Here is a 21,476-nt window from a genome sequence, read left to right as displayed (position 1 = left end):
GCAGGCACCAAACTTAAAAGAATATAAAGAAGTTTATTAACAGATCTAAAAGAAGAAAAAAATTATACCACCTTCAGAACTCTCCTCCTCCCCCCACCTTCCTCCCTTCTCCCACTGACAATGTTCAAAGACAACCCTTAAGATGTTCAGTCTGTTTACCACTTCCATAATAACCTTGTTCAGTCCATTTAGAAAGAGAAGTCTCTTCTTGCTCGTGCTATGAAAACATTATCACAACGAGACAGCCGCCCACTTCCAAATATTGTTCAGTCCATTTAGGAAGAGGAGTCTCTCTGCCTGCGTGTGAGCCCTTTCCCCCGACTTGCAGCTTTTCCCGCAACTGCTTTCGAGGGTCCACTCTTGAAGTTTTTTGGGGTACAATTTTAAGGTTGAGCCGTTCAGAAACAAAAACAGAGGCCCTTCTCCTTCCCTGGGAGCAAAGGGTCTTCATCATCTTCATCGTTAGGACTATCTCTGGGAGCATCTCTAGGAACTGAGGTTTTCTCCTTTCCCATTTGGAGCAAAAGTCCTCATCTGGTTCATCTCTAGGGACTGAGGTTTTCTCCTTTCCCGTTTGGAGCAAAAGTCCTCATCTGGTTCATCTCTCCCTGTCCAAACTTCTCATGAAATTACAGCTGCGTCAGCATCTGCCTATCTCAACGCAGGTGCTTTTGCTTACGAGTTGAACACTCCACCCCCCATATCTTCATGAAATTACAACGGGATACTCTGATATATCATAGCTTCACAAAAGAATTTCAGCTTTAAGCATCTCCTCTCTCTCTTCCCTCAGGTTTTCAGCTCTTCACAGCAATAAAAGGGTTAATCTCACCTCGGCCTTGCAGCTTTGCAGCTGGAATGTTGAATTTTTCTTATCGCAGTGGAGAGGGGGGAGAGCCGAGCCACTCCGGCTGCCCACGGCAAGGCAGTGGGGGGGGGGTTCCATGGCTGGAACAGGTCCATGGCTTCAGGATGGCCGTGGCCTGGCCCGGCCTGGCCCAAGCAGGGCCTGGCCGGGCCCACTGGGCCCTGCTCGGGCCCTGCAGCCACCTGTCCCAGTGCCGGAAACGAGAGAGAGCTTGGGGGGGGAGTTTGCCTATTCTTAAATGTGGATCACAGAGGTGGTCACAACTTTAAGTGGCTTAGAGAATTGTCCATATTCAAACTGGCCAGCTGATAGGTTCTATCAGTTCCCAGAGGAAACTGTAAGCACCCCTTAGCAAGGACGTCCCTTCCGGGACTATGCTTGCTAACCTATGACACAGCTGTAGCCTTTGTGTTATATGTCCTTGAAAGCATTTTTGGTGCTGAAAAACTCATGGCATTTCAGGCAAATGAAATTGCTATTCATCATGTAAATCATGGTGTTCAGGAAATAGAAATAGAAATAAGCATGTTACTCCTAGAATTCTGTATGACAAGCTAAGATCCCGGTCTGAGGGCTCCATCCTAGAGTACAGCTCTTTGCAGTGCAGGTCCCAATCCCACCCAGAGGACAGGGACACCCACCCAGAGATGGGCACACCTACATCAGGGCTCAGGCAGAGACTGAAAGTCCCAGGCTGAGCTAGGATCAGCCCTGGATCCTTGGCAGGAGATAGTGAGGGTCTTAGGCAAGGCTGGTCCCAGACACGGAGGCCTATGTGCACTCCAATGACCCTGACAGAAGTACACTTCCAAATGTTTCCAAGCCACAGAAATGAAAATATGGTCACTCAGTGACTGCAAATAATAGTAACCTGGGTTATCAATAACTCTACTGTGCTTTCTCATCATACTTAGTCCAGGTACCTTGGAGAAATATTTCGTTCAAGTTCTTTGCACTGAGAAAAAGGAGTCATTCCAAGAGGCAGCAGATGTGCCCATGGCATCTGGGCTCCCTGTGGTGCTGTGATATGCTGTTGGGTTGCCAGTAGACTCTGGTTTCACCAATGCTGAAGTCAAGGCAGGAACACTGTCAGGGCTCTCTCCTGTACACAGCTACCTCACCTCATAAAACTTGACCAGCTGTGTGACCTCTTGGGTGATTTGTCCTCTCTCACACTTAAAATTGACAAGGTACAGATTCAAAAGACAGCAGTGAGGAAGACTGACCAACCTGCTGGCAAAGAGATGGATGAGATCATAAACACACATGCCTTTTTTGGTCAGCCTCGCTCCTTTAGAAGTGATTTTAAACACAATGTGATAAAGCTTCCCCTTTTTATTCAAGATGCTGAGTGCAATTTGCACAAAAAACAACAAGATAATAACATTTACTCAATTAGAAAATTGTGTGTGTGTGTGTGTGTGTGTGTGTGTTTACAGCAGACTGTTTCTTAAGTACGTTAGTGGTTGCTTCCAGCAAACCAACCCTCCCAAAACAAGATCTATACAGAGCATAGAGAAACAACACAATAATGGCTGTAAACAAAATATGTCACCAGCTCTGGACTATATGCATGGAAAACATTGAAAACATTGTACTAATACCTACTCCCCTGCACACACTGTAAAGAACTACACAGAAGCGACTGATTTGCAAACCATATCAGAGCAAACAGATTGCTGTATAAGCCACAGTAACAGTGCATGGGTAGGAAGTTACCAGTGTTAAAATAGCCAAATCAAAAAACCTCCGCTCTGTCCCTAATCTGATTGGTGCCAAAACATACACTGAGGTAGTAGGTTTCTAACAAAGAGAGAGATAAAACACAGGCTAGTAATTTCTGGAAGTACCAGACAGAAGGCATCTTCCTTTAATTTAACATGATATTGTCACAACGAGTGTTGCTATTGGAAGCAAGGCCTGACTGGCAAAAAATCCACAGTGTCTTTATGCAAAAAAGGAACACTATTAGGTTGACTGCTCCCCTCTTTTGAAGGTGGATCCTTCCTATTGCTATTTTTCTAATCAAAACAGTTAACAGATCCCTATGTATGTAGGGATTTAAAGGGGATTAAATGTTATCATTCCCAAACAAATGAAGAAACTGGGCACACAGTAAGAATTTGAGCAAGGTCATTTAGCAAGTCATAATGACAGGACTGTACTTGGTAGCTGTGAGAGACTGGAAAGGTTAATGTCTCGAGATACTTTGCATGTGTGTGGGGAAAGGGGCAGGTCGAGCCTTGCCCTGGTGAAGCAATACACTACCCTGTACACCCTACCCCCTTAGAGCTGTATCCCAGCCTGGCAGAACCTGCCAATCCCTGGAGGCAATGCTCCACACACACCTCTGGAGCCCCTAATCAAGGTCTCGACTGGCCAAATGACCGGAAGTCCCACCTGGGGGAATGGCCCAGGAAGGCCAAGGGGTATTTAAGGCCAAACACGAGGCAATCTCATGTCTTCACCCTACCACCTCTTAGAATTTCTATCTAAACACCACTGGAACCCAGAAGTTGGTAGCTATGTGTGTGCTTTTCTGTATCTTTTCCATTTTCTCTCTTTCTAATTCCTTCTTCTTGGAACTTTTGGGTAACTTAAAATAGAACGGGATTAGAGTTTGCTAAATTGAAGGGCCAAGTTAATCCTCTGAGAAGTGTTTTATGCTGATTGAATGTTGTACTAAACCTTTTGCCAAATTTCACTGATTTTCCGAAGTTGCCAGTAAAGTCTTTCTTGTTGTTTTGACCTCTTGAGAATATCTTGTCAGTATTTCTCCCATGCATCTAACTTAGAGTACACGAACAACCCTAAGCCCCGTTCAAAACCCCGTTGAGCAAGTTGTCTGGGGCCTTACAGCCCTAGGCCAAAACCTTCTCTTCTGCATTTATACCCTGACCTGCTTATTATAATGGTGGTCTGCAGGCTCAGAAGTATCGCACATAAAGGATGTGCAATTTGTTGTTTGTAGGTTGTCATTAACAGATCAATGGGTTAAAGGTGGGAAAGAGTTGGAGAAATGGATGAGAAGTCCTGTGTAAGCACTGCTTATTAAAAATAAACAAGAGACCAATGCAAATATGGGTATAAAAATGAGTTAGTTTTAAGATAAGATCTCTTACGTTACATGAGAATTATAGGTGTAGTGAGACATGAATGTTTAGTTCCTCAATTTTTCCTTAAAACAATGTTTTTCTTCAAAAAGCAAGACCTCTCCAAGATCTCTCCAAAAAGCAAGACCTCTAAATGCCACTGCAAGAAAATCCTGAGTGAAAACATCCAAAGTAGTAGCCTCTTTAGAAGGATGCTCTGCCTAAGTGGGCAGCTTTACCTTTACCATCAGTGGTGGATGTAGAAGGGGGATCAAGCTGCTTTCGGTGTTGAAGAATGCTGAGACTAGTCTGACTCAACAATCCTGAAGTTAAACACCCAGTGGTTCCTGACAGGAACTGGCACCAGTGAGGACAGACAAAGGTCCTGATAAAGGAACTTTGGATAAACCAACAAGTTATAGTACTGATAACTTGTCTAAAGCTGCTGAGCTAATTGCTGCTGAGCTGTGGCATGCTGTTCTTGGTTTAGATACTCTCACAGATTGTGATTTCAGTCAAGAGAAAAGTAGAAAGGTGAGATTTACCTTGGAGTCCTTAAATAAGCTAGTTGAATTCTCTACCTCAGTTTCCCTGTCTTTAGAAATTACATTAGTAATGACACTAACTTCTCCCATGGAGTGAAGTCCAAGCAATATTCCCCCTATGCTTAAAAAAACCCCTTGATTATTACTAGGACTCTCTGGGGAGCCAGATGATGAAAAGTAAACAGCAAGCACCATGCCCGCATCAGATGTAAAAAGCACAAAAAAAGAAAAAAATTAACCCTTCTACGACTTGAATGCAATGCAGAGGAGATCTCATTGTTTATATTTGGTAATAGGATAAACATACACAAACTCAGTTAAAGAAAAACGGAAAACGTTGAAAAATATTTTTGAGACCACAAGCCTCTTTTTTCAAATCAAGAACTAAAAAGAAGTACATATAGTTAGAAATTAGTTTCAGAACAATTGAGAATATTTGCCACTACTTGGTGTCATTCATTTTGGTTTTCCATTTTTTTTCCTTATTAGTCTTAACAAACCAAATAGGTTTTTTCATTACCCTGCCCACCCAATCCCAGGAGCAAACTTACGCTGAGTTTTGTTTCCAGCATGCATTTTAACTTGTTTTCTATTTCCTGAATATAAAACATAGCATAACAACCTTTTTTCTTCCTTGAAAAATGTTAGAGAACAGATGCCTGTTGTTCATTTTAATTCAGCTCAAGAAAGACATCTCTATTATCAGTTCTGCTTACATAAACATACTCTAAAGTTTATTATCAACTGTGGAAGGTATCTTTTCAGCTTTATACCGGCTAAGCTAGTACTTTAATGCCTTAGAAAGCCTCGAGCAGCCTAGAGAGGTAGCACGGGTGATCTAGCACTTTAGTAGCTCTAAAATCAGTACCTGTATCAGCTGCAAAGCAAATACCATCAGCAGAAGCAAAGAGGGAGAAATATAGCTCCCTGCTCACTCAATTCCCTGCAGTTAGAAGCTTTCAAATGAGACAGACAACAAGAGGCGTTCACAGGAAGATAGCTGAGCCAAGAGAGGGCAGGGCCTCCCTCGAGGATCTCTTTTATTAGGAGAAGGGGAAAGGGGATGACCGGGGGCGGACCCGGGGTGAGCAGCCAATCAGACACTGCTAAAGAGTTTGAGTTACATTTGGTTTTGCCCGCGCTTGGAACAAAGGAGCTCAGAGCACATGGCAGGAGCAAGTGTCTTTGGGAGGGGGAGGGGAAGTTCAGAACAGGCAGCAACAATCAACCTCATACACATGATTCCCTGCAAAATGCCAATTGAGAAAAGGTTGTTTTGTAAGACTAAGATCCTTGAATTTGATTGATTTCCTCTCATTGCTCCTACAAAGAGGTTTAATGTTTCTTAACTTTATTTAGAACCTGTAACCACAAGAACAGTGAAATCTACTGTCACAGATAAGCCACAGTGTTCACCCTTCCGCCCTGCTGAAGGTAGATAGTGCACTAGGGTATGACTCTGAAGTGTAACATCAGAACAAAGAGAGAGATAGTCTCTCATTTATAAAACTCATGCTGGTGTAATCAGCTCCTACCACAACAAAAGAAGGTGGCCCCACCCTGATGCACTGGCTTTACACAGAATGCCCTGTGTTTCGTGAGCTGTATATGTTTTTGTTGTTTATTCTTTGTCCCCAGATGCTGGCCTGGGACTAGCAGAACTTTGCATGTAATGTCCTTTGATTTCAGTGCAACTAAAAGAATGGTCTGGCTCTAGGTGTTATTCTGCACTAAGCTGATTTGCAAATGCAATGACTTTTGTCTGTCAAGTAAGAATAGGGAGGAGAAAAGGGTAGTGAAATATTACTGTGAGAATCTGGGCCTGTAGAAAACCAGTAGACCTGGTAAAAATCTAACAAGAACACTACAATAAAAACAGTAAATATTTTTTAATTGCATATAAAAGTGTATAAAAATATCACCCTAGCAAGAAGAAAAGCCAAATGCTTCACTCTGTCATTCTACTGCTAGATTTTATCTCTAGAAAACCCCAATGGCCATAAGTAATTTAGTCTGATAGGTGCACTCCTACAACCACCAGCAAAGACAACAGAATTATGTATATTGCTCCTGCCACTGGATAGCATCTAAACTCAGGGTGTTATAAGTACCCAACAGCCAATACATATGTGCTTGGAAGAGACCAAAATAATACAAAATGCCAGGAGTGTGCTATGAAGCTAGTGAGTGTGTGCTGTCTTGCACTTAAGTATAAGGGTAAATAAATTCGCTAAAACTGAGTTTCAGGTCTTCAGCCAGCTTGCTTGGAAGTAGTTCTGTTTTATTCTACCTGATGGTCAAGTCCGCAGAGCAGGGTGAGCTGATGCCTCAAAGACAGGCCTGTGTCCTGGTCCTGCTTGGGTGCAGACCAGAATCCTCTGTGCTTACCAGGGATCAAAAGAGCTATTTCAGCAACAGGAAAGCAGTCTCAGCAAGCGGAAATGCACAGAGAGCATTTAATTTTAACAGAAATTAATGGCATGGGCAGTGGTCACCTGTGCTGTTTCCATGCTGATCTTGCTTTTACACAGTAGTCAGACATGAAAAAGGATATCTGGGATCACAAAACTTGTCTAGTCATGGGAGCAGGAGAAGGCCCATGTTAGGATGCTCAACTGACACTAAACTGAGACTGAGAAGACCTACTCATGTTGTGGGTAACATAAATGGGAAAACCCTCCCTCCACTTCAGAGGGAGATGAATTATGAAAAGTGAAAGCACAAAGTTTTTTCCTCCTTTCTATCTGGCCAGCATTGATGCCGGGTCCCTGGAGTAATTTGCATGCAGTCAGTGCTAGAGGGCTCTTTCCTCAGACGGCATGTTCCTGCTTTTGAGTGATGATGTTCAGACACCATGCCAGTAAAGCTCTGAGATCAGCACTGGTTCAACACATGAAAGCAAAGTATAATTCATTTTTAATTATTAAGTGAGGTGATGGATTTAAAAAGTTTAAAAGAAAAGGACTTGATTCTGCTCTCATTTTTTAGTATAAATGGCTAACCTGTAGTATAAATCATCAAAGGATGAGGAATTTCATTATTTTAAAATGAAATGTGAGGAAAAAGGAGAAAATAAATATTTAAGACCATCTCACAAGCTCCTGGAAATATACTATTTTATTCTAATTAAAGGAAAATAAGTACTATACTTGTCAGTTTCCATCTTTCCTAATTTGAACAGGTGATTGTGCTTTTCAAGTAAAAGACAGATTTGGGAGCCATTGCAGAAATTGCAAGGACTAACAGCAAAGTCAGGTAACATTTACCTTTAGCTAGGTGAGCTTATGGACCTTCTGATTACAAAACAGCATAGCACTATCAGCTATCTAATTTGAAATATATTTGCTTCCAGACCGAGCTTGTAGGACTTTGTAAGTATACATGGAAACATTTTCATACTCAAAGGATAGTTTGCAAAAACACCATCATATACCATTCTTCTCTAGCATAACCAACTACATTTTGGAAATTTTCTGTCCAACCACAGAATTTATGCTTGAAAAAAGAAACACCTAGAAAAATGAATTTGCTTCCTTAATTCATCCATCAGGAACCAGGTCCCCAAATGTTAGATTCATTCTGATGCTAAACATTCTACTGTATAAAGAGGAGTGGATGGATACCAGGATTAGGGTTAGGGTTAGGGTTAGGGTTAGGGTTAGGATTTGGTTTTGGGTTAGGGTTAGGGCTACGGTTGGGTTAATGTTACAGTTAGTGTTAGGGTTAAGGTCAGGATCAGGGTTAGGGTTGAGCTATACAAAAGGCTGCAGTTTTAGATGAGCTTCCATCTACTTAGATTGATTCATCTGAATTTTTTAAATTGTATCTAAAACCTCACAATTTTTTTTTGTTTACTCCCTATTTTATTTCCAGGTAAAAATAAAATTTTGGCTTCCCTCATCAGTGCTTTTTCTCAAACATAGAATATACTCATGACATCCCTAATATGTTATTCTTTGAGCCATTTCAATAATTAACAGGATACAAAGAAACACTAAGATACTGATGAGACACTTTTGTAGGTGTCCCGCGAGATGCAGTAGATGCCCCATCCCTTGAAGCACTCAAGACCATTTTGGATGAGGGTCTGAGCAACCTATTTGGAGATGTCCCTGCACATTGCAGGGGGTGTTGGAATAGATGGCTTTTATATATCCTCTGTGTCCCTTTCAACCCAAACTATTCTAATACTATAATTCTCTGAAAACATGTTGACACTTTTTTTCTTTAGTGTCTTCACGAATCCAAGCACTGTGTCACCATGACTCCAAGATCTGCTAGTTCCCTGAACACCAGTCCCAGATAAAGAATAAAACACTGATAGGGATACTTACAATGGCATCCTCTCTATTTTAAGAAGGGAAAGTGCCTGGAAGACACGTGGTGCTCTTTCAACTAGGCAGAGCTTTCTGAGAGCACCAGTAGTCTCTGTGCAGAAGTGGAAGAGTGTAATATTTATCACATAGCTTCCTAGACTGGGCTGCCCTCTGCAAACAGCACTCTGGCACCAGAAGACTCCTTTGGGCCTACAGATAGGTGCTTCCATATAATTCTGTAAATTTTCAACATAAGGCAAATGGTGTGGACCCAATATTTGCAGAATTTCAGGCTTATTCATTGCTTGTGTAGTCCTACTGAGGATGGAAAAGAAAGGCATGTGAAAACATAATTTCTATACACCTGGGGAAAGTTAGGTAAAGATGTCAAAACAGAAACCCTTTCTCACACGATAAACACAGCCCATTAGCTGATGAACACCTAATCCTTTTCCAGTTTTTGTTTGATTCTTTTTGTGGAATAAAATAAGAGAAAGCAGCTATGTATTTTTTTATCATTACTTTTTATTTTTTTTTTTACACATTTGCACAGTGGCTGATCTCTAGTTTAACTGGGAGCTGTCTAAACATACCATACTTTGGCTCATGATGCACCAGCACAAGGCTGCAGAGTATTTCAGGAAGGTGAGGAGGCAAAGTAAGGAGGTAACCCCACAATAGATGCTTTCACCTGGCCCAGCCTCTTTTTTGATTTCTAGATTTCACTTTCACTTTATATATTTTCCCAGATAATAGATTCCACTTCTTTTTTAAAAAGACAACCAAAAAAATCTAAAAAATGCTAATAATCCACTGTAGCTTACACAAATAAATTAAAGGGAGGAGACTGTTAGGTCTATCTCTGACTGACTGTGTATTAAAAAGCATTTTGCTGTACACCTGTGTGATCAGTAACTTTGCCTATAGCATCTCTTCTAGAATGGCAGCTCTGATTTGCAGCCCCCAAGAGGCATCAAATCTACCACTTCCTTTATTAGCTCCTCCCAATAGTGAATAACCCTAATAATTGAGGAAAAACATTTTCCATCCTGGTTTCACACCTTTGTGCCAGTGCATGATAAACCAGGGCTGACCAGATATGAATTGAGCAGTTTGGAAAGAATGACAAAGAACAAAAGAAAGAACAAAAGGAAAGAAAGAAAGAAAGAAAGAAAGAAAGAAAGAAAGAAAGAAAGAAAGAAAGAAAGAAAGAAAGAAAGAAAGAAAATATATATCATAAACAGGTGAAGAAAAATGTATAGTTTTCTTAAAAAATGTTATTTTTCTAGTGTGCATAAACTAAGGCATCTTTAGTCACTGTAAAAGGTAAGAGTAACTTTAAAAATATTGACTAAATCACTGTGCACCTCTGACCAAACACTGTTAGAGTATATTTTCCCTGACTGCAGGGAGAAATCTAACTAAGCACAGACTGTCACCACAGTGGTACTTAGCTCAGCATTATAGTTATTTTGTCAGTGTGCCTTCAAAGAACCTGCTCAGGGCTGGAATTCATATTCTACTACTCTTATTGGGGCTGAATGCTGATGGAGGAGGGGAAAGAGGAGTCAAAAAATGCTAAGCAGTGACACAGCCTGTCACAACATGGAATGTGCTCAGTGCTGATGGTGGAGCCACTGTCCTCCCAGCACTTCACTTTCCTCAGAAATTTACATCAGAGCTACTATTGAACCACAAACTCACAAATGGGAACACTATGTCCCCTATATTTAATTTAAATGAGCTGGTCCAGTGAAGCCAATTGAGAGTTCTGAAAACTTCAAGAATTATTTTTGTACTTCTTCCTAAAAACACGTGATTGAATTGACATCTTTTCACTTCATGAACATAATCTAAATCTCTGGCTTTGAACGAATTCAAACTGGAGGACAAAAACAACCCTTAAAATATCTCTAGCCTCAATAATGAAAATTCCAGATACTAAACACTCTTAATTAAGAATGTGTTCACTTTTAAAATGGATTTAGTCTGAGTTTACTGTTGTAATTTTTGGTAGTGCCACAAGATGCTCCTCCCTATATAGGCAGAGTTTAAGTAGGAATGGAGACCCAAAATCAGTTGTAAAGTTGTGTGCTTTTGAACATGAAAAGGAAATACTAAAGATTTACCTTCCTAAGCCAATATTTTGCATGTTCTCTACATAGAAAAGATCCATGACAGGAGTATGATTCTTTAAAACATATGAGTAACACAGCAAGACCTCATCCTGAACAGCAAGCTGTTCAGCAAAAATAGTTGTATATATATGCACATATCTTGACTTCCACATAAACAGGCAAAATTGCTTACAATTAGCTGGATTCCTATTAAGATCCCAAGACAGAAACACATATGTGCTTGATGTTCCTCATACATTCTTATTTTGGTTTTTTCTGTCCATACTTATCCAATATGCTTTTCCTTTTCTTTGGCCTGCCCATTTAGTCAGTGATGAAAGATCAAACTGAGATGAAAGTTAGAATTGATCCATGTGATTCCCTGATGCCCCTCTTCTCCTAAATATTCAGGTCAGACAAACAGCTTTTACTTGTGGCCCATGAAAAAATGTGGGAAACAGATAATTTTCTGCAGTATCAGGTTAAGCAGGCACATCACGCAATACATTAATCCATGTTCTCAGAGCCTGACAACAAAATTTGCCCCAAGATAATATTGCTTTCATTGGTTATTCCTTTCCTAACTGCAAAAAAAAAGAACAAAATCAAGGGTTGAGTGAGTCTGACTGCTGTTTCGAAAGAAAAACATTTTTCTGTCATTGTGTTATCTGTGAAAGATATCAAATCCTAAGAAATAGTCAAATGGCTCTACAATTTCACCATGCTTATTAATAAAATCTTCTACAGCAGGGGTAAAACTGATACCAAAATCTGTCTATTAGTAATTGGAAAATGCTTGCAGTGAAAAGAAAGAAGGAAAGTAAATTATGATCAAAGAATTTTTGTTTTTGTTTTTTTTTTCTTTTATATCCTTTTCCATCATCCTAGCGTAGGTTTCACAAGCTGAGGCATACCAAAGGGCAAAACCAGCTTTTGAAGAATACTTTCTTCTATTAGCTTGACCTGTCCAGACAAATGGAACCATTTGCATCATGAAATCACAATTTGACCTTTTAACAAAAAAACTTTCCAAAACACCAACAATAAAAAAACATATGTACATGGACAAACAAACACAATTAACCAAAAACATAAGGCCCCCACCCTTCAACCCAGAGTGGTTAGCTGTGAAGTAGCCAGTGAGAGGAGGACTGTTTCAGAAGTTGTTTAATGCCTTTCCCAGAAAATGGTCTTTGCAGGAGTAGGACAACAGGAATGAAGAAGGTCAGATAAAATGATGAAAGAGATTTGCAGTCCTTTTTAAGTATCTTTTTACTCTTCTGTATCTGGAAAAAAAAAAAAAAAGAAATAGAAAAGTGTCAAATGCTGCCTTTCTCCTCTTTGCCCAAGGGGTAGGTAATCTGGGAAAGTAAAATAAGGGTATCAGTTTAGAGTGCCTCATTTTCTGCAAGCAGTGAAGCTTTGCTTAACTGTTGAAAGGGTGCAAGATGAGGCACGCCAAGGCAATACCTCTTACAGGCTCAACTGGAAATATCCTTCTGTCCTAAACAAATTGAAATCTATTATAATCAGACTAATCCAGCTGGAATTCAAACTTAGGCATCAAGAAGATTACATAACGGAGTCCTGCATTCTTAGATCAAGAGATTTTAATAGGTTTCTTTGCTGTAGGGCTCTCTGATCATCCTTGATCAACAGCTTTTCCAACACCTTTTTGGTTATGAAGGCAAGAATGTTGTATATGTGGTTTGAAACGAAGAAAAGAAAATGCTCCAAACAGAAAAGAGCACTACATTTTAAAAGCTCTTTTCTTCAAATGAGCTTTCAGTGAAAAACACAACCTTAAGAATGGAGAGGAGCCAAAGATACAACAAAATATGTGCATTTTACAATCTGCTTGACTCCTCTGTCAATATTTATAATCCCTTGGCCTCATAATTAGGCTATGTTTGACTAACATTACCCTGAATGTACAAACATAACTGTTTTCTATGTAGTTATACTACAAGTGCATCTTCACAATAAACAGATGTCCTTGAGAAAGAAGTATAGACAAGAAAACTTTTTTGTTATTTCTAGTGACAATGGACAGCTTCTAATGAAAGAGGACAGTCTATCCAATTTGACTCATAACCATCTCTAGAAATCCTCTGGAAAAGCTTCAAACAGGAACATGAATATTTTACTCTTTATTGGCTGTTCTAACCAGTTACCTGAGTACACCTGGCACCCTGTTTAGTTACTGTTATTCTAACACTGCTTATATCAGCAGAGTTTGAAAGCACATTTGAAAGAGTCTCTCAACAAAGGAGATTCAGCCCAAGGAGAGATTAATTTACCTGTAGGGCTGGGCATGCCTTGGAAGACATTATTGCATCAAAACATCTTTTGGTCCCTTTCAGGAAACCAATTTCTTTTGCATTCAGTAACATATTGCCTTCTCTTTTTCTTTCTTTCTTTTTTTTTTTTTTTAATGGTACTTGGGCAAAAGAGAAAAAGTACTGCCAAAACAAAGATCTTTGCTGCTGGATTGCATTGTCTGTGATGAATGTATACAGTGGCTGCACAGATCTACTAGTGAGTTGGTATCTTCTACCATACAGATAGCAGGGGAACCTTTCCTTTCAGGATAGTCCCCTGTGAATTGCTACCACAAAATCTTGTTCACTGATGCAATTCTAAGACACTGTTTTAAAGAATTAGGCTTTCAGCATTTTATTGGATTTATTTAGACTGAGTAGTCCCATTTCCAGCATAATCTACAATAGGCAATCCTAACAGCCATAACAACAGTACTACATTTCCTTGATGTTTCCCAACTAAAACATTCAGCCTGATTTACTGTCATATCCTGTGACATGTATCATTAGCCACATTTTAAAGAGAAAAGACTGACCCAGAAGGAAGGGTAATCATTTGGGGCAGGTGGACTAAATGACATATTTGAGCAGTAAGTATTTCTGAACTTCTTAAAGGTTTTGCTGAATCACACCAGGGATCTGAAACAGAGCTCAGAGTACCACCTAACACATGCTTCCCTTCCTATGCCATCCACACTCACAAGAACTTTAACCCTTCCCATCCCTGCTAATGAAGCAAGGGAAAACGCAAAGTTTTCTCTGAACTTCTCTGGAAGTTCCCTGTGGAGAACTGAGTCAACCCAGAAAGTCTGTGGATGTTCCAATCCTGGCAGTGTTCAAAGCCAGATTGGCTAAGACCTTGAGCAACCTGGTCTAGTGGTAGGTGTCCCTGTCCATGGCAGGGGAGGTTAGGACTAGATGATTTTGAAGTCCATTCCAATCCCTTAACTTTCTATGATTCTGTGATAGCTTTTTACTTTTGTTAGCTACATCATCAGCTCCAGTAAGAACATACCAGCATAGAGTTTGCTTTGAATTGTTTGTCTGCTTGGAGGAGCAGATGTTCTGGTTTCCTAGCCAAATTTCCCATTGGATATAATAGAATTTCCTTACAACTACCCTAGCTTTGGATATGATTCAGCATCTTTCTCATCTAAATACAATAGTTCTAGTGCAAATACTAGCATTTATCAACAGAGGTAATTGAAAGAGGAAAAAGAATGAATATGCAGTGCTCTGAACACCTAAGACTTTAAGTAGTCCACTTAGCGTATACTGAATGTCATTTTCTGAAATAGCCTTGCCTGAATACCCATCTCAGTCCTTCAGCATCTCTGATGAACTTACATTGTTTGTCAAGGTTGAGTACTGGCCTTCACTTTGATCACTAATATAAATGCCAGTGACTTCTACAACTTTTCATGCGATACCAGCACCCACTGTGAGTCCATTTCTGCTATCAGTTTCTAGATTATACTAAGGGATTTTTAACTTTTGCCTGCTGGACTATGAAGCTATGTATCTATACAGACTGACATACTGAAATGGAAATACACTGCGGTTCATCTTTTTCTTCACATAGAATTACTAAGTGTATGAGTATACCCACACAGCAAGGAAGCTGACTGTCAGTTTTGCACAGTAATTAATCTCTTTTAATGATGTTTTGGAGTCCAAAGTCTTAGAAGAGCTATCAATTTTAACAGTTGGCATTTATTATGCCTGTCTAATGCAAACTTTCGAAATCTCCTCCAGATCAAACTTTCAAAATCTGCTCTCTCAACACAGTTGGAGGACACCCAGAAGCATTTAGACTGAGGTGAGAGTTTAGACTAACTCAGAAACATCTGTTCTGTATTTACACATGCTCCTCACCAAGCATAAATCACAGGCATGATGCTGGTTGCACCAACTGGAAGTGGAGAGCTGACCTCTCCCAGCACTGCTTCTGATGGCGGCCAGCTCTACTGCTCCAGATAAATGCCTGCCCTTTACCTCCATCCCTTCCTCTCCAGCTGCCAAAAACACAGTGCTGCTCAGAGAGGGCTTAGGACACTGCTGAAGGTTAGGAATTTTCTTTTTTTTTTTTTTTTTTTTCTTTCTCTCCGGGAGTTTTTCTCCCATTTTTTGCCTAAGAGATGGGAATGATGGGTACTTAAGAGACAAAAGATATGGCCCGGATGGGGAGGAGGGGGGAAGGGATGCAGCTTGCTGCAGTCTTGCTGCAGCTGGGGGAGTGAGCTTCGTGGCTGGAGGTGTGAGAAATAAGTTAGTAAAATTGGCTTTTGCTGAATATTATATGAATTGATGTTGAATATTGTAATGTTGATTTTGGAAAATGTTAAGATAATGGTACATGTTGAAAACTGGTTGTTCCAGCAGTATGGTTGTGAGGTTGGTTTTTGCAGGGATGTATGATTTGTGTGTTCTGATGTTAGCCCTGCAAGTTTGCATGGGACGGGCTGTTGCTAGCCAAACTTCGAAGACATAACCATAAAAGGAGTGGGATTCCATCCAGTGAGGACCCGATGACCACAGTGACTGAACGGCGCCTAAAAGAGTGACATGGGGTGAGACTATGCAAAACTGTAAATAAATATGGATAAGGTTGATGCAATCACAGGGGTATAAAAGGCAAGACCACCATTTTGTGATCGAGCCTCTGGCACCTGGCCATGCTCCCAGCGCTGTCCCTTTTGCTTTTCTCATTTTTATAGTTCTCAATAAAATTCTCAATAACTCATTTCCACTCGGGATCTGAGTCGTTTATAACAGGACGGAAGCTCTGCACTCTTGGGAAGCACACAGATACTGTGACCCTTGGCTGGGGGGTCAGGGGCTGGGCTGAGCCCTCTCTCTCTCTCTCTGGGGGATCAGAGGGCCAAGGGCTATGGTTTTGGTGCGGGACTGCTGCTGCATGAAGGATATGCTGCCACTGCAGAGTTTTGTCCTTCACTACTTCTCCTTACCGTGGGTGAGCCTCTGCTAGCAAGAGTGGTTGTTGAACTGGGACCTTTTCAACAGCGGAGCACACTGGGAGGGACCCTCACCATCTGCTTGGGTGCCTCAGGGGAAGCTCAGGGCCCCTTCCCCCTCCCTGTCTCTGGAGGGACCACTTCCCAGCTGCTTGTGGGAGCCTGGCTGCCAGGGACATCCCCAGGATATCACAGGGGAGATGTGAGAGTCAGGGGAAAACCCGAAACAACCCCCTCCCTCCACCTTCTCTCTCTTCCCAGGGCCGCCCAGCCCCCGCTGTTTTCTGCTGCTGCTTCAGTGGTTTTGCTACACTTTAACTCGACACTCTGCATCGACCTGGATCCTCACTGCTCCTGCCATGGCTTCCTGGTCTTTGCTACACTTTGTTTGCCACCTGGGGTGTACTGGTCTCTGCTGTTCCAGCCTGCTGCTCCGAGATTCCTGCTACAGTCCAGATCACCCCTCAAGAGGCACTCATGGCTGCTCCCCATAAGCTCTGCACGGGGAGCCCCTTTTCCCTCCCTCTCGCCACCCGAGCCGCCATTACCCGTGTGGAGAGGTGGCTGAGCTCGCGCCACAGCGCCCCCTGCAGCCGCGGGGGAATCACCGCACCTGCCCTGCCCGGCCGGGAGCCACCAGCGCCCCTGCCGGCTGTGGCCGTGACTGCAGCAAAGGGGAAAGGGCCTGACAGCCGAGAGAAGGCTGGTACTGGGTTTCTGGTTTCGTTTGTTGTTGCTGCCGTTGTTGTTGTTTGTTTATCTTGTTACATATATATATATGTTAGTAAAGAACTGTTATTCATTTTTCTATATCTTTGCCTGAAAACACCGTAATCTCCAAGTTATAATAATTTGGAGGGAAGGGGGTCATATTTTCCATCTCAGGAAGATTCCCTCCTTCCTTGGCAGACACTTGTCTTTTAAACCAAGACAGACACCTCCCAATGGCACCTAGTACCAGGCCAGGCTATCAGGACAAGACCAAGCCCTATGGTTTTCAAATTGCATTTAAAAGAAAAACCTCTTTTCTGTCCTAAAAAAATAGATGCTGAATGTGGACTGCGGGACAGTGTGATGTGGATTAAGGACTCTGTGGGCAGGGGTTTTGGGGTTTTTTTCGCAAACTATTTAGCCTGCTTGAATCCTGGTGAATGAAAGTGTTAGTCAGGTTCTTGCATGGTCCTTGTTTTCTCTGCTCAAATTTCTGAAGCATTATAACCATACTTAATTCTAAAGGAAGCACAAGATAGCAGCACTATGCAATCCATGCAGCACAACATCCGTGACTATACTACTGAAAATACAGGGTGAAAAATGAGAAGTTATCTCATTTTTATTAAAATCAGATTCTCTTGTCACATTGCAATAAACATGTGTGTAACACAGACCATCAGCTTTACATGCTAACATAGCAGATAGCAAAAGGGTTGCACTTGAAGGAAAGTTCAATACACAAACTTCACGTGCTATGACTCTTTAGCCTAGAAACAGAGTTCCAGGGAGAGTCTAATAAAAAGTAAATTAAATTATTAATGGCACCAAGAATGTGAAAGGGAACAATTACTCACTGTTTCTCACAATTCAAGAAGGGAATTAACAAACAAACTTATCAAACAGTAAATTTGAGAAGAAAAAAAATATGTGATCTATCACATAATGCCTAAGTAAATTTTTAATTGTGTTGCCTCAGTGCCCTGTACACAAAAGTATCAGGGCTCTAAAGATAATTAGACAAAATAATGGAAGAAAAATCCATCAGAGTGTATCTAAGTCAGAGATTTGACCTCTACCTTGGCCCTCTGGAACGCAGAAAACTGTAGTGGGGTACACCCATTGCTCTGATTTTGGTTTTTGTTCATTAAGATCTCTGTTGTGAAATGTTGTCACACAGGTGATGGAGAACTAAAGGGACTTTTAGTCTAACCCAGTAAGGTTGTTCAAGTGTTCATAGCAAAGCTGACATGGTGTTTGAAAGTAGCTTCTACCTTTACTAATTAAAAGCATAGGTTTTTCAAAATGAGATTCTTTTTTGCAAGCTCTGCTCTTCCCCAGAACCCAGCTCCCTCCAAGCGCTGTGAAATGACAAAAGAAATTGCTAATTCTTGCATGGCCTTTTGATATCATAAAACAATTACTACTGATGCAGTGCACAATGAGGTGAAATAGTAGTCTCAGTAATTGCATCTCACGTAATCTATAATCCAGTCTTTCTCACTACAAATGACAGAGGTATTTGCAGTTGCTGAGACAGATCACCAAATCTGCCACTTTTAATTCCTTTTTAACGCCTTTGTGGACTCACTCAGCATCTTACAGGATGTAAAGGAGTGATGTTTTAATTTTGTAAGCTTTTTTTCCCAAAACCTGGGTATTTCTTGTCTTTGTAAGTGCTAAAGTGGGCTCAGTCATAATCTGTAGCTTTTCCACCCGGAAAGCACCATTGAAGCTATTCCTAGTGCTCAAAATAAAATGAAGATGTTGAAAATCTAAGTACTCAGTTCTCAGCACTGGATGATCCTGTCTCCTACTTTTTGAAAGCGTTTTCAAACTAACATAACTCTGCATAGTTATGGTATTTTCTTTCTTCCATTGCACCAGAGATGTATGAGGCCTAAGAAGCAAAGTTCAGAAGATCAGTGAAATAAAGAAGAAATATGCATCATAAATTAATTCATCTCTGTCATCAGTATGTCTAATGGATGAGAAATTTTAGAGTGATTCTTTGTTTCAAAGAAAACAAAATGCTATTTGAAGGTGCTTACATTCTCCTTAAAGTAAGAGAAACCAAGAATAAATGCTCTTGAGAAAAAGTTTTGAATACTTGTTTAGTAAGTGAATTTAAATAACATGACTCCAGTTTAGCACATGACCCAAGTGCATAACATTAATTTTGCTATTAGGAGAAATAGCATTAGCATAGAAGGTATCCTGGTTTTGGCCCTTTGGCACATAATTGTGCCTAAACCACTCATGATGCCAAACAATTTCTAGTCCTTTTCACACTGACGTTGAGTTTTATGTTTGCTTGACAGCTTGCATTCCACTTGCCTAGGATAACATCAGTGATGAAAGAGATTAGTTTTGGTTTAATATATGTTATTTGCCTACCAGCATATTATGGAAATATATAAAAGCAGATAAAAATATAATGAATACACTGGCAAAGGTTTGATTACACTAAGTAATGATTGAGTTTCCTGAATAAAGCATGTGTGAAAGATACTTACTATGTAAAGCCACCTAGAAGATTAGGTGCAGAAGTTTATTCTGTATTTGATAATCAAACATAATTCAAATCTCTGCGTATATTTGGGGTAAAAGCTAGATCATTGTTTTCATAAAAAGATGTTCCATTGTGGATGGAAAGGAAAACCCCAGTCCTTTTCAAGGAGCAAGGGGATGAGCTGTGTGCTGGGTTGACCCTCGCTAGACACCACGTGCTACTCTTATCACTCCTAAGCTGGACATAGGGAGAGAATATATAAGGAAAGGATCATGTTTTGAGGTAAGGGCAGGGAGAGATCATTCACCAATTACTGTCACAGGTAAAACATATTTGACTTGGGAAAACTACTTTAATCTATTAATGAAATCAGAGTAGGCTAATGTGAAGTAAAACCAAATCTTAAAACACCTTTCTCACGCCCCTCTCTCCTTTCTGGGCTTAACTCTATTCCTGATTCTCAACCTATTCCTCCACAGGACATGGGAGGACAGAGAATGGGAATTACAGTCAGTTCCTCACACATTGCCTCTGCTGCTCCTTCCTCCTCATGGGGAGGACTTCTCATACACTGCTGATGGGCTTGGCTTTGGTGAATGGATCCCTTTTGGAGCTGGCTGGGAGTGCCTCTGTCAGACATGAGGGAAGCTTCTAGCAGGTTCTGAGAGAAGCCACCCTTCCAGCCCTTCCCACTACCAAAACCTTACCATGCAAATCAAATACAATCTTCCACAGGAAGAAGGATAATCAAAGCCAACAAAGTTTTTAGCCAAATAAGTGAATTAGAATTTTGTAATAAGCACTGGGCTTCTTTGGCTGAGTGACTAAAACAAAAAATTAGGATAATGCTTAGCTCTGGGTCAGACACAAGGACTTGGTGTCTTTCTCGCATGGCAAAATGTCTGTTGGAGATTAGGGTTTTTTGGGGGGAGTGGGGTGGATAGAGAGAAAAAAGATCAACCCAGGCTTTTCATCTAAATAAAACAAAACTTTATGTTTACCGTTTACTTAATGCTGGATAAAAATGTGAAACACCGTTTCAAAGCAAAAATTCTCATTTGGATTTTTTCAATATCTCTTCAGTTTTTGACAACCACTTGTATTGAATTAAACTCCTAAACATTTTAGCCTAACTCAAAAAAAAACTTTTCAACTAGTAACACTTGTTGATTTTCTTCTATATTAGTTATTTCTTGCAAGTACCAGGTTTTAAAGTTAAGAAAAGGAAAGAAGTGGTTTAGAAGGAGAGAAAAAAATGAATTGCCTAGTGATGGATCAATTAATGATTAGAAGTAATAAAGATTACATTTTTCGATCATGAATATCTGGCTACCCGTGTGTTGCTTTGTCTTTTGGGGTGGGATGCTACACCTTATAAGAGTCCTATCTGGTTCCTGTAGCTGGTATGCTCAAATTGGAACCTAGTTGTTCTGTGGGGAAGGAATAAGATACAATCTAAATGTCACCAATGCATTTGAGGAGCCACTTCATATTCTTCCTTCTTCTCATGAGAATACATGATCTTGTTTCTCTTTCAGGACTGAGTGTTGCATCAAGAAAAAGAACACTGATTGTCACTGTATCAAACATAATTCTTGCAACTGGGAGCAAGGAGGACTCTCCTCTTGCTGAAGTGGAAAATTTCTATATATCACCACACAGGCAGATTTTCCTAAATGGGATAAGGACTATAATAGAAGCAAGGTCACAGCTGTAGTCCCTGACTGGTGCAATAAATTAGTTGATGGTGCAAAATCAACAAGAATTTCTGCAATGCATTGTGTAAGTCACATTCCTTCATGTCTCTAGGACCATGAATGTTATCCCTGAGGAGCAATGCAACCATATGCCATCTCTGAGCAGAACTATATGTAATGGACCAGAGGTAACATGGAAAAATGTTCCTCATAAAGGTAACTACTCAAAAAACATTAGTTAAGTTGCCTTCAGTGATGATTTTTTTTGTACCATGCACCTGAATATTCCAAATATTCACTTAAATCAAGACAAATGGAATTC

The 21,476-nt window shown here is 40.6% G+C and overlaps 1 protein-coding gene across 4 annotated transcripts in view; it reads right to left on the bottom strand.

Moving 5' to 3' along the window:
* The window catches only part of PDE1C (phosphodiesterase 1C), a 369,889-nt gene that overhangs the window by 6,904 nt on the left and 341,509 nt on the right, over nucleotides 1–21,476 (bottom strand). Inside the window, exon 19 of one of the 4 annotated variants that reach the window (XM_048296137.1) lies at nucleotides 10,037–12,224. The exons of the other annotated variants lie outside the window; for them this stretch is intronic. Coding sequence (XP_048152094.1) covers nucleotides 12,211–12,224 — 14 coding nt within the window. The 3' untranslated portion in view covers nucleotides 10,037–12,210. Of the gene's footprint in view, nucleotides 1–10,036; nucleotides 12,225–21,476 lie in introns of those variants that run through there. 4 annotated transcript variants of the gene reach the window in all.

This window comes from Corvus hawaiiensis, chromosome 1, assembly GCF_020740725.1.
Source record: "Corvus hawaiiensis isolate bCorHaw1 chromosome 1, bCorHaw1.pri.cur, whole genome shotgun sequence".
In the NCBI taxonomy this organism is placed as follows: Eukaryota; Metazoa; Chordata; class Aves; order Passeriformes; family Corvidae; genus Corvus; species Corvus hawaiiensis.
Note: the sequence above shows the minus strand (reverse complement) of the source record. Positions and strands in the feature narration are given on the sequence as shown.